The 12,929-nt window shown below is 41.9% G+C and overlaps 1 protein-coding gene across 1 annotated transcript; it reads right to left on the bottom strand.

Annotated features, from left to right (window-relative positions):
• Positions 1-209: 209 nt before the first annotated feature.
• LOC117462432 (cAMP-dependent protein kinase inhibitor alpha-like) lies at positions 210-4,291 on the bottom strand. The gene is made up of 3 exons (XM_034104666.2): positions 3,992-4,291; positions 3,143-3,333; positions 210-2,365 (listed from the first exon to the last, which is right to left on the bottom strand). The coding sequence occupies exons 2-3, from the start codon at positions 3,303-3,305 to the stop codon at positions 2,292-2,294; spliced, it is 237 nt and encodes a 78-aa protein (XP_033960557.1). The 5' UTR covers positions 3,306-3,333; positions 3,992-4,291; the 3' UTR covers positions 210-2,291.
• Positions 4,292-12,929: the final 8,638 nt, after the last annotated feature.

Raw genomic sequence — 12,929 nt, forward strand, 5'->3', positions numbered from 1 at the left:
ATGGCCTATCATATGTCCTAAATTCCAATATATCAAATACTTTGAAATGTGTAACAAATTGTTATGTACATGTATGTATGTTGTTATGTTGACCAAAGTTTGAGGGTCATGCATTAATTTCTGTCGGTTTCAGAAATTCTCCTACAGTGCTACCTGTTGGCCAAATTGCAGAAGTACAACAAGATAATCCACTTTCCATTTTACTGCCATCAGTTTTTTATTTTGTTTTGTCACAGAGAGTATAAAATATGGTTATAGACAGTCCAAGAAACACCTACACAGAATCATGCAACTGTTTTAACTACATGCTGAGTTATCAACAGTGCGGTTTAGGATATACAGCGTTGTGAAAGCGGGTGGGAGTCACTATAGTCACATGGCAGTTTACAACTTGAAAACCTGATTGAATAAGTAATATTTAAAAAAGAGTTATATTTGCTTTATGATCTTCAGCGTGAATAAGAACGAGACGCAGTCAAGCTGCAGTATTACAGTAAGATTATACTAGAAAATAACAAAGTACACAGTTTTAACAGTGCATGCATAATGGTCTTTACAAATGATGATTATGGGATGCATCCATTATTAGAAGCAGCAATGCAGCCTCAATGTCAGAGATAAAAACGTTCACACAAACATGTTATAACTGGAAGCTCCACTGAGTATTGCATATCTACATTTATCGAATAGTTTAATAGTTTGAGAAAAATGTATTCACTTTAGTGCTGAGAGTAAGACAAGAAGATAGATACCTCTTTCATGTCTGAATGCTAAAAATGTAGCTCGAAATATTTAGCTTAGGGTAGCGTAGCTAACTAGATTGACTAGTTTATCTAGAGTATAGATTGTAGGGAGAAAACAAAACAACAAAAAGTGTCCCTAACACTTCAGCAATGTTATATATAGTAGGTAACAGCTCAAAGGTCAGGAAAAATTGACATACATTTTGATACCACAACTTTTAGCTTAGCTTAGCATGACAACTGGGAACAAGGGGAAACAGCTAGCCTGGATCAGTCTTAAGGTAACAACACATGCATACCAGCACCTCTTAAACTCACTAATAACATTCATGTATTCTGTAAACAATCTGTGGTGAAAAAACATGGCTAACTTCCTTGAGTCTCTGCTGGTAGCCCGGCAACTGATTTTCACTTTCAAACGTCAGTTTTCGTACCAGTTATACAAACATGATATAATATGTTAGATAGTGAACTTTAGAGGGGCTGATAGTTATTGATCCTCTGGAGAAAGATAGGCTAGCTGTTTCTCTGTATCCACTATGTATCCTTAGCCAAGCTAACCTTCTGCTAAATGCAGCTACATATTTAGCATGTAGCCTACACGACCAGCATCAATCTGCTTATCTAATTTTCAGCAAGAAATAGAAAAGGCGTATTTCCCAAAATGTCAAACTTTAAGGTTTTGATTATAATGGCATCATTAAAAAAAGTAACCAAAAATATAAACATTTGAAAAGATAGTACATCATCATCATGTTCAACCACTGAGTCTGAATAAAACATGTCATCCATACTGTATTGACTGGAAATGTATATTAAGTATTGTTGTTTAACAGAACACTTTCACACCACCATCCATATTCTGCTTTCTACAGTAAAAAACAATTTCACATACAGGATATTACTGGATTTTGTCCCATCAAACACAATAGAATCAGTGAATATTTTTTCAACAGATAAAGTAAGCCCCAGTGTTTTTGTCCATGGTGTTTCCCAACTACTCCGACTATGTAGTCCAATTCCCTCCACGGTATTGTCAATTTAGAGGAAGCACAGGCCATTAACTGGCAATATAATTTCTATCAGCATCACTACAAACATGCTACTCCCACTGTGACCCATTACATCAGCACGTCTCAGTGGTCTTACAAATTGCTTGCACAACTACACATAAGATCTCTGTCTATTTTCTCTTTCCGTTCCTATCCTCCATCCTGCGTGTTTAGTAACTAAGACTGCAAGTAAAATCAGCTGTATATGAGCTACACATTTGTCTCTCTGCTCACTCCAATTCTGAAATACAGGCCTGCCAACAGTGTGTTATTGTAGTGCACCGCAGAGCCACAGGGACATGAGAGCACTGGGTGGTCACATCGCAGCACAGCGCCTCGAAGGAAGGATGAGGGGGTCAGTGCCCTGCTTTTAGGCACCTCAGCAGTGGTGCACTAGCCTCCAGCTACCAGCCCACTTTGAACAAAAGGCTTTGTCACAATGGTGGCTGGATTCCATCTGGCAGCTCTCTGTCCACTGGCAGCAGTGTCCGACAGGTTAGCTGTTCCTCTGCCCCAGCTCCCTGTGGGACGAGGACGAAGAGCTCTGGCTGTCCTCAGCATCGTCTCCATCTGCAGGAACATGGGGAAAGGGAGAACGATTTACGTAAATAATAATGTGATCATACATACAACGTCTTTCACATGTTTTAGGCCATAGTCCGGGGTCCTAATCATTCTTAATTTTCAGGAAAGAATTAGCAAAAACAGATTGTCTAAAGAAAGATCCCAGATAATTTTTGATATTATTTTTAGGGAATCCTGAACGTTGTGGCACTCATAAGTGGTACACAGCCACGAAAGATTGTTTTGGCAGATTTTTTAAAAGTTTAAACAAACTAAAAATAGGCCTTTTGAGTCCAGAAAAACAAGATGAGATGCTGGATTTGGGCTTGAAACAGGAAATTGAAAATATTATAATAAACTCTATAAAATGGGAGCATAATCAATGTATGAATTGGACTAACAATGATGAAAAAGTATTGTTGCATCCTTGTCATTTGTGTGTTCTTGGCAGCGAAAATATATTGCGAGAAAATAAGAACAAGAACAAAATAAAATCAATATCATTCAGTTTGGACTGAAATAAATAAAGTGTAAAGACTGGGTTGAATGACCTTTACATTTTGAAAATCTTATTTGATATGGGGTGAACAAAAGTTACTTTAAGCCTCTCAATGCAGTTCAGCTTTTCAAAGATGCAAGACTTCATAATATGAAGCCATTAGTCAACAATAAAACATATAAAAATAAACTCTTGAGCAAAGCAAAGGCTTCAAACCTATCAAAAAAACGAATAACCCTTTACACCCACACACATATCCCCTCCAGATTAAGGCTGTGGTTTACCTCCCCCTCCTGCGTTGATGTGCAGCTGGGACAGAGACAGGGTGAGGGGCAGTTCTCGCCCATCAGGGTCGCTGGGACTCTGCAGAATGTCGTGCATGGCATTCCTGCGTCCCGTCCTGCCAGAGGCGATGAAGTCAGCGTATGTGGCCTCAACATCAGACATCGCTCATGCATCGTTCACACAGCAACACCTACAGGAGGAGCAAATAATCATCAACATTTTCAACACACAGTTCTCCATACAGTTTCTTGAAAGACTCTACAATATAAAACATGAAATATCCATAATCCTCATGTTACATCTTACTCTACAGAGGGGCAGGAAGTATTTATATCTCTACTTAAGTTAAAGTAGCAATACCACACTGTAAACATGTCTTACAGAAAAAAAGCCTTGTGATTAAAGAACCAAAAGTAAAAACAGACAACTCTTCATGCAAAAAACCCCATATTATTACTCACATTATAATATGGATGCCTTATTTGAGTACATCAATGTAATAGTACATGTTAAGAATAGTAGCCTTCTTAAGAAAAACAAGGCCTCCCTATTTACTTTAATGTAACCCCTGATGTAGACAAGATAAGAATGCAGTTATATATCCACATTTCTAAGCCACTATTATAAACACTGAATTATTGTCCTAATGTGCTTTACATTAATTTTCACAGCTTTACATTTTGAAGTAGGCTATATCATGCTAACCAGGTAGCCCGTCCATAGTTTGGCCCACAAGTCAAGAATCAACCAGATGCAGATATCTAAGTTAACCACAAGTCAAATGATATATCCATAATATATCATTAAGTAATTTTACCAGCCCAAGTCCCGTTTTGGAAATGTCTTACCTTAAGTGACAGCTCTACCAGTGCTGTAGCCACAAGCTACATTTATTGGGAGTGACTTCACCTAGAATAAGCACCACGACAGGCCCAACATCGCGTCAAACGACATTACAAAACAAACCAAACCAACGAAAAATGCTGGAAACAACCCAAGTCAAACAGGTAACAATCCCAACGCCACTACATAACGCGACGAGTCAACACATGGACATCATCTAACAATATGAATCACATCAGTAGGATGCTATATAAAGTCCCCAGTCTATTCTCCCTTGCCGTCGCATCTTCCTCCTTCTTGACTAATCAGAAACGAGGAACCTGCTTCTAGACGCTGATTGGACAGGAGACACAAAAGGATGAGAGGAGAGAGCTCTGAGCATGGCTCTGAGCAGCACCGAGGCTTATGCTGCATTCGTGATCACCTCGTAAATCTCAACTTCATGAATAAACATCCATTTATCAATCTATCTATGATTTTAAAAGCAGTTTACACATATTTGTTCAAGAAGCAAATGTGTATCATATTTTCATTTTAATATTAGATTCGTTTTACAGACTGATGCAAATTAACATTTACTGAGAAAAAGAAAAGAAAATCACATTAATTAGTTAATCAATAAGTGTTTATTTATATAAAAGTAATTTTAACCAAACAGATTATAATTATAGTGGAAAAATGTGGACAAACCGGGACAAATGTTATAATAAAACTATATATTGGATTGTAAACAAGATTATATGTTTGTATGTTATGCTTTGATTTACCACAGGATGGCGCTGCTGTCAGCATTTATCTTTAACAGAGCTCCCTCAATTCACCTCAACAAATCCAAGACAATATCAGACAATATCAGCTGAGATAAAGAAAGAATTACACGTTTTTATTTTATTCAACAAAGATATTGAGGCTACATGTGTGTACATCTGTGTTGTAAGGCAAGGCAAAGCCATTTTATTTATATAGCACTTTTAAGCACGTGGCAATTCAAAGTGCTTTACAACATAAAAACACAAGACATTTAAGAACACATACAGCATGAATGCACAATTAAATGGAATTTAAAAACAGGAATAAAAAGCAAAGATAATGAAATGAAATAAATAAATAAACACAGCAGGTACATGACTAAAAGGCATACTGTAGTGCGAGTATGAGCAGCTCAATTAAAAGCAGTGGCATCTTGTAAGATAAGATAAGATAAGACATTCTTTATTGATCCCAAATTGGTAAATGTGTTGTTGCAGCAGCATGTAAAACCAAGTATTGCACATAATTAGAAATAAAAAAGAGTCAGAAATAAAAAATTATACAATATAAACATCTAAAAAAAGAAGGTAAACAGAACTAAACAAGTGAAAATGTAAAAGTTGACCGTGACAATAAAATGGGAGAAACCTCAGGGAGAGCAACAGAGGAGGGATCCCTCTCTCAGGACAGACAGACGTGCAATAGATGCCGTGTGTAAATCGAAAAGATAATACATTTTACAGCATAGGTAGAGCAAATGTTTGGAAATGCATGTGTCTATAATAAGAAGATGAATCCACGAGGATGTCAACAATCCTGTGGGAGCCATCAGGGAAGTAGTATGATGAAATTCAGGCAGGACCGCAGAGACAGGCCCAGCCACGACTCGAAGTCCAGGACTCAAATCCAGGACTCAGGATAGAGGATCCAGGACACAGGATCCAGGACTCAAGAATAAGGATCCAGGACTCAGGATCCAGGACTCAGGACTCCGGATCCAGGACACATGATTCAGGATCAAGGACACAGGACCGCAGCAACAGGATCAGTCACGACTCAGGATCCCGGCGTAGATAGACACCAAAAATAAATTTGGGGGAAGCTGGGTTATTCGGAACATGAGAGTACACAGGTACAGACAGACAGAAGGAAGAAGTAAGTTGTCCCCCGACAGTCTAAGCCTATAGCAGCAAAACTAACGTGTCTACGTACATGGACTCCCTTAGGATAGGTTGAGGGAAAGGGGTAGCAAGTAAGAAGTAAGGAACAGAGGTGGAGAGGCACAACGTGTCTATGTACATGCACTCCCTTAGGATAGGTTGAGGGAAAAGAGTAGGAACTAAGATGTATGCGCCACATCTATACCAATCAACAGTTGTGCGTCGACTCGGCAGGGATCAAGGCACGTACGTATATGCCTCTCCCTGCTTCCACCGTCTACACACCAGTGGCGGTTCTAGACCAATTTGACTGGGGGGGCCACTGGGGGGCCAGTTATTTTCTGAGGGGGGCACAATAAATGCAGGACGAAAAAGAGAACTAGACAGTATTCGCATCGCTCTAATCGCTCGAGTTTCACCGCGGCTGTCAGCTGTGTTTGCTCCTGTCATTCAAACAAGACGCGCTGGAGAGGGGCGGGGTGTATCTCCATGTAAATCCAATGGGAGATACCAACTACAACAAAATGAACATATTTGACCGTGATTTAATTGTAATACATGTTTCAAAGTGATGCCGAAGCAACTACATACCGATAACGGTTAGTAAAAACCATGAATTAACGCTTTGACAAGTCTGCAGACAAGACGGCAGGTGAAAAGCTTTTAAAATGTGTGTTTTCTGAATGGAATCGGATCCATCAGGCTAAACTAACCTGTAGCTGCTCCGTCCACAGACATCATACAGACATAAATAAAGCAGCGACTGTATTCGCCATGACATAGACAGTCTGTGGTTTGTACATGTTTAACTTTTGTCCAGTTTCTGAACAGATATGAGGAGCTGTGAGCTCTGAGTGTGTGCTAACGGCTGATGTGTTGGGACCATAGACTGTATGGTTGGGACCGGTTGGGACATATTGCGCTGTCGGGCGTTGACCAATCACGAAGCGTCATTTCTTGACATTTCTCTGGCTGGCTCTGTTCAATCATAAACAAGAAGTGTTCTCCCTAAAGGAATACCCTTTCCGTCCAATGTGAAATGCTGTGGTGTTTTCTGAAATGCTGTAGTGTTTTCTGAAATGCTGTAGTGTTTTCTGAAATGCTGTTGTGTTTTGTGAAATAAGTATTTGTTTCAGTACACTTATTTATTTCAGATATATCTTATAGTTATTACTGTTAGCTTCAGCTTAAGTTATAGTACCATTTTTGCACTAACACCATATCATATTTATATAAAAATAAAGGCAATGAACAGTTACATCTCTACTTTACATCTACAATTACACGGATACAATAGTTTAACTCACCTTCAATTATCGTGGTAGTCTCTCGAAACGTAGGTTTCAATCAGTCTTTCTTGGATGCAACAGCCTCTGATGATCCGAGATGAAAAGTGTTTGTTTTTCGCGCGCTTCAGCCGGACAGTGAAAGTGAGTGCACCGCTCTAATGGGTCCTGAGTGCACCACTCTAATGGGTCCGACTAGAATGACGAATAACGTTAGTTCCGCCTATTCCGTCATTCAATAAATTGTGTGATAAATCATACATTTTTCATTTTTTTCACTTTCTTCACTTTTCACTTTTAGGGGGGCCACAGGGGGGTCAGAGGTCAGTGTTAGGGGGCACTGGCCCCCCCTGCCCCCCATAGAACCGCCCCTGCTACACACACACAACCAAATTACATCATCAGTAAGGAAAAAGAGTACAAACTAAGATGTATAGATGAAGAGGCACAACATGTCTACGTCAATGCACTCTTATTAGATTCTCTTATCAACTAAGGTTATCAAAAAGGAAGGTCTTAAGCGTACTCTTAAAAATGGATAGGGTGTCTGCCGCCCGAACACAAACTGGAAGCTGATTCCACAAAAGTGGAGCTTGATAAGAAAAGGCTCTGGCTCCCATTGTACTTTTAGAGACTCTAGGAACAACCAACAACCGTGCATTCTTTGAACGCAATGCCCTAGTGGGACAGTAGGGTAATGAGTTATTTAAGGTAAGATGGCGCCTGCCCATTAAGGGCTTTGTAGGCGAGAAGAAGAATTTTAAATTCTGTGTTCTATAGGGAGCCAGTGTAAGGCAGCTAGAACAGGAGCAATGTGGTCCCTTTTCCTAACTCTGGTTAGTACACGAGCTGCAGCATTTTGAATCAGCTAAAGCGACTTAACTGACTTCTTGGTACACCCTGATAATAAAGAGTTACAATAATCCAGCCTTGAAGTAACAAATGCATGGACTAGTTTCTCTGCATCGTTTTGAGGCAAGATATGCCTGATTTTTGCAATGTCACGTAGATGAAAGAAGGCGGTCCTTGAGATTGATTTTATGTGGGCATTAAAAGATAAATCCTGATCCAATATAACACCAAGATTCCTTACAGTCTCACTGGAGGCCAAATTAATGCCATCCATAGTTAATGTATCTTTAGATAGTTTGTTTCGTAGATTATTTGGGCCGAGTACAATAACTTCAGTTTTGGCTGTGTTTAACATAAAAAAATGTAAGGTCATCCACGTTTTTAAGTCCTTGAGGCAGTCTTGAATTTTATTTAGATGATTAATTTCATCAGACTTGATTGATAAATATAGTTGAGTATCATCCGCATAACAATGGAAATGTACAGAATGATTCCTTATAATATTGCCTAACGGAAGCATATATAATGTGAACAAAATAGGTCCAAGCACTGAGCCCTGTGGCATTCCATGGCTCACTTTGGTTTGCATGGAAGATTCATCGTTGAAACACTTCAAACTGAAGTGCTCTAGTCTTTGCAATAGGACATCATGGTCGCAGTGGCGTAGCGGAGGCCCCCGCACCCCCCGCACCCCCCGCACCCCCCGCACCCGGTGCGGGGGAGCCCCGGAGCTTAGGGGGCCCCGCCCCCACTGTAGGCTATCCTCTTAGATTTCGTAACGCGGGAACAGGGCGCAGAGGGCGGGGCCCTCCCTGCTATGTTGCTACGTCATGTGTACGCTGCCTGTAGTAGTACAACAGTGTATCATTATAATTATTTGCTCACCTGCGATAGGGCTAGCCGGCTGATAACTAATGTTCATTGGCAGGCTGGGCAGCGTTCAAAACAAAGCGGGAAGCATTGCTCATATAAATAACGTTCATTAGTTGCGTTGCCGGTAAACATGAAAAATGAAGCGCCACTACCCAAGCGGTGCTCAGAAAAGCAAAATGACGGCCCCGACACACGGCGGCGTGCGTTGCCGCTTGGCGGTGGGCGTGTCTTGAGCTTGGGGAGTCAACGCGAGCAACACGACCAACAACCAATCACATGAATGTCCCGCCCCGGACATACAAAGCAAAGCATTCATGCTACATCCATGCTGGCTAAATATACTGTCTATGCTTGCTAGCTGTCCATTCAAACGAAGTACACTGGATATAAACTCCCCAAACAAGCGAAAACCTACCAGTTTCACCCACTGTCTCTGCCACCTCCCCCCATGCCTGGCTCCTCCGGTTTGTATCCCTGTATGTAAAGAGGGACTGGTCATAGAGTACCGGGTGATTCCCTACCGCCACGATAATTTTCTCCTCCATTTTTTGACATATGGGAAATAACTGCGGTCTGGCTCTCCCAACATACACACGGTTTGATTGGCTAGTGCTTGTACTGTCAGATTTGCATACGAGGGATTTGATTGGCTGACGCCTCCGTCGAGGCGGCAAAAGTAGAACATTGCTCTACTTTTGCAGCGAGCACCGCGAGAGAAGCTACGCTTTGCTCCCACAATGCAGTTCGGCGAATCGTGACGTCACCCCATTCAAAGTGAATGGGCAGAAGCGTTGAAGCGGCAGGGGCCGTGAGAGCGAAAGCCGAACAGGAGAGGGCAAAACTACCTAAAATAACGTCATTGTTCCGGCAGGCAGCAAAGGTAGACGTAGACTCTAACGTTACTGCAGATAGACCGCTAGCAACCCCCCCCCCCCGGCCGTCAGCTCCGAGTCCAGGCAGACAGCCCAGCAGCCCCGTTACAGCCGAGCCAGCTAGTCGTGCCTCACGCTTCGAGACAGGTTAGAATAATAGAAAGTTTTATTCGCCAATCGCCATAAACAGTACGAGTCAGTATGCTACAGGTTACATTGGAATTGGAATATAATCCGTTCCTTTTTGCAGGTCAGCAAGAAGTCAGCTGTGCCCCCCTCCGAGGCCGGTTGCCCAGCCAGCTAGCCGTGACCCGACAGTGACAGCAGCTCCCACCCACCCCAGGGACATGTTGGCCAGCGACAACTCTGTGACTGAATACCCTACTGATAGGGGGAAATTCCCTGTAGATTTAGAAGACGATGATGTTAAACGGTACATTCTGAATAACGGGCTATGCAAGCCTGAAGGGCCATTCAAAAGGGATGGGAAGGGAAGTTGCTTTTCAAAAGAGTTCTATAACAAAACATCCAAAATTGGATGTAGAATTCCGCGCAAGTGGCTATGTTACTCGCCATCTATGGACCGGGTGTACTGTGAGCAGTGCTGGCTGTTCGGTGACAGACCGTCTGCCCATCACCTCCACCAAGCGTGGAGAATAGGAATAAATGATTGGCAGGGTCTCTCTAAAAAGATTAAGGAACACGAATTCTCTCGCTCTCATTTGGCAGCATGTGTCGTGTATGATACGTGGAAAAATAATCTGACCATTGACGCGCAAATATCATCTGAGTTTAAGAGAGAGGTGGGGTTTTGGACCGAGGTCCTAACCAGAATAACTGATGTTACACTAACACTGGCCTCTCGCAACTCTGCTTTCCGGGGTCACAGAGAGAAAATAGGTGATATAGATAATGGTAATTTCTTATCTACCATAGAATTTATGGCGCGTTATGATCCAGTTCTGCAAAGGCTTATTGAAAGCAAAAAGAAGGTGCACTACCTAAGTCCTCAAACTCAAAACGAAATAATTTCATTGCTATCAAAAAAAGTGCAGGACACAATCATTATAGACATACAGAATGCAGAATTCTATTCGATTATAATGGATACTACCCAGGACATTTCAAAAGTAGACCAACTGAGTCAAGTGTTCAGATATGTTACTATAGCAAATGATGAAAATGGAAACCCTACAGAGGTGAAAATAAACTAAAGTTGTTTGGGCTTCCATGCAGTCACAGACCAAACTGCTGCAGGTCTAGAGAGAGAAATTCTCGAATCGATGGAGAGAAAGGGGATACTACTTGGGAAGTGCCGCGGACAAGGATATGACGGGGCTAGCAATATGAGTGGCGTCTACTCCGGTGTACAAAAATGCATAAGGGATAAAGAGCCCAACGCAGTGTACATTCATTGTGCTGCGCACAATTTAAACCTTGTACTCAATGACGCATGCCAAAATATACCTGAGATAAAAGACTTCTACGACACTGTTGAAAGGCTATATGTATTCTTTAGTGGAAGCATCAAACGATGGGAGCTTTAGGAAACACACCTCTCAGTGCCCAAGCCTGGCCAGCCTACACTGAAGAGACTATGCCCGACACGATGGGCATCAAGACAAGACGCCGTCCAATCATTGCGGTTCCGTTATGCTGACATTATGCAAGCGCTAACTAAGATAGACTTGCTCTCCAAAAAAAGTGAGGAACGTGCCAAGGCGACTGGCTTGAAAAAGGCCATGGAGAGCTTTGTATTTGTTGTAATGACTGTAATACAGGGCAAGGTCCTTGAAACAGTCAACATTGTGTCCCAAGCTCTCCAGCGCAAAGACGTGGACCTCTTACAGGTGACAGCAATGCTTGGTAACGCAACCGATACACTTGCCCAACTCCGAGGAGAGTTTGATGGCTTAAAAGCGCACACGCAAGACCTGGCATCCTCATGGGGTGTCCACAGTCTCTTCAAAGACAGACGCGCAAGGCGCACAAAGAGGCACTTTTCAGAGCTTTGCGAGGACCAGCGGCTCCAAGACCCAGGGGAGCATTTTAGAGTGGCGGTATTTTACGCAAATATCGATATTGTCGTTGCCCAACTCAAAAATCGATTTGTTGGAACGAGCGAAGTTGCACAGCGATTTTCTTTTCTGCTTCCCCGCGAACTTTTGCGCGCAAAAGACAAGGATCTGTCTGAGTCCACAAGTGCTTTATCAGGCCAGTATAAAGACGACCTGTCAGCCGAGTTTCCTTTCCAGATCCTGTCCCTCCGTAATGCTCTTAGGCCTACTATAAAGAAAATTGAGCGTGGAACAATCAAAGACCTTGCACAAACCCTGCTCATTGAAAATCAGTCAATTTTGCCAAGTATCCCCGATGTTGCCACAGCACTGAAATAGTTGTTAACTATACCCGTGACTGTTGCCAGAGCTGAGAGATATTTCTCAAAACTTAAATTAATAAAGACATATTTGAGGAGCACAATGTTGCAAGAGAGACTGTCTGGGTTAGCAGTCCTTAGTATTGAGAGCCGACGCGCGCGCAGTATAGATTTAAAGACTGTTATACAGGACTTTGCGCAGAAGAATGCCAGGAGACGCGCTCGTATAAAATAATAGGCCTACAAAGCAGCTCCTGATTGCATCCTCTATGTAGCCTATAGGATGTGTTTTATTTGTTTGTTTTTTGTAGGCTACTTTTCTTTTATACAGAATGTTATATATATGTGAACCGTTCCGTTGTGTGAACTCCAATGATGATAGGCTATAACGTTCTACAATATACCTTCATGTTACAAAAAATACACAGCCACTTGTTTGTATTTGTCAATGAAGAGTATGAGCATCTTAGACTATGTTGAGCATCTTAGACTATGTTGCTTCGGAAACATCTTCTCGTCTTGTACTTGTGGCACCGGGTTTTCTGGAGAACACATATGTCAGAAGTTTTCAAACGGAATCTTGCTAGTGGCAAAGAGTTGAGATCAGCTCCCTCCCACCAGCTTGAGAAGCTTTACCTTCAGATCTGCAATGGTGACAGGATCCACAGAGGCACAGCTTGCTTATTCGCTGGCTGTCTGCACTACTGTGCTTTATCTCTCTGAATTCTTACTTTTCTTTTTCCCAGATGCACCTTTTCTTTCTGTGACTGATA

The sequence above is a fragment of the Pseudochaenichthys georgianus genome, chromosome 17 (assembly GCF_902827115.2).
Source record: "Pseudochaenichthys georgianus chromosome 17, fPseGeo1.2, whole genome shotgun sequence".
Taxonomy (NCBI): Eukaryota; Metazoa; Chordata; class Actinopteri; order Perciformes; family Channichthyidae; genus Pseudochaenichthys; species Pseudochaenichthys georgianus.

Excerpts from the sequence above, each read along its gene's own strand:
- LOC117462432 (XM_034104666.2), bottom strand. The coding sequence starts at position 3,305 with ATGTCTGATGTTGAGGCCACATACGCTGACTTCATCGCCTCTGGCAGG. Across the intron at positions 2,366-3,142 it reads CATCAACGCAGGAGGGGGAG|ATGGAGACGATGCTGAGGAC; the intron begins GTAAACCACAGC and ends ATGTTCCTGCAG.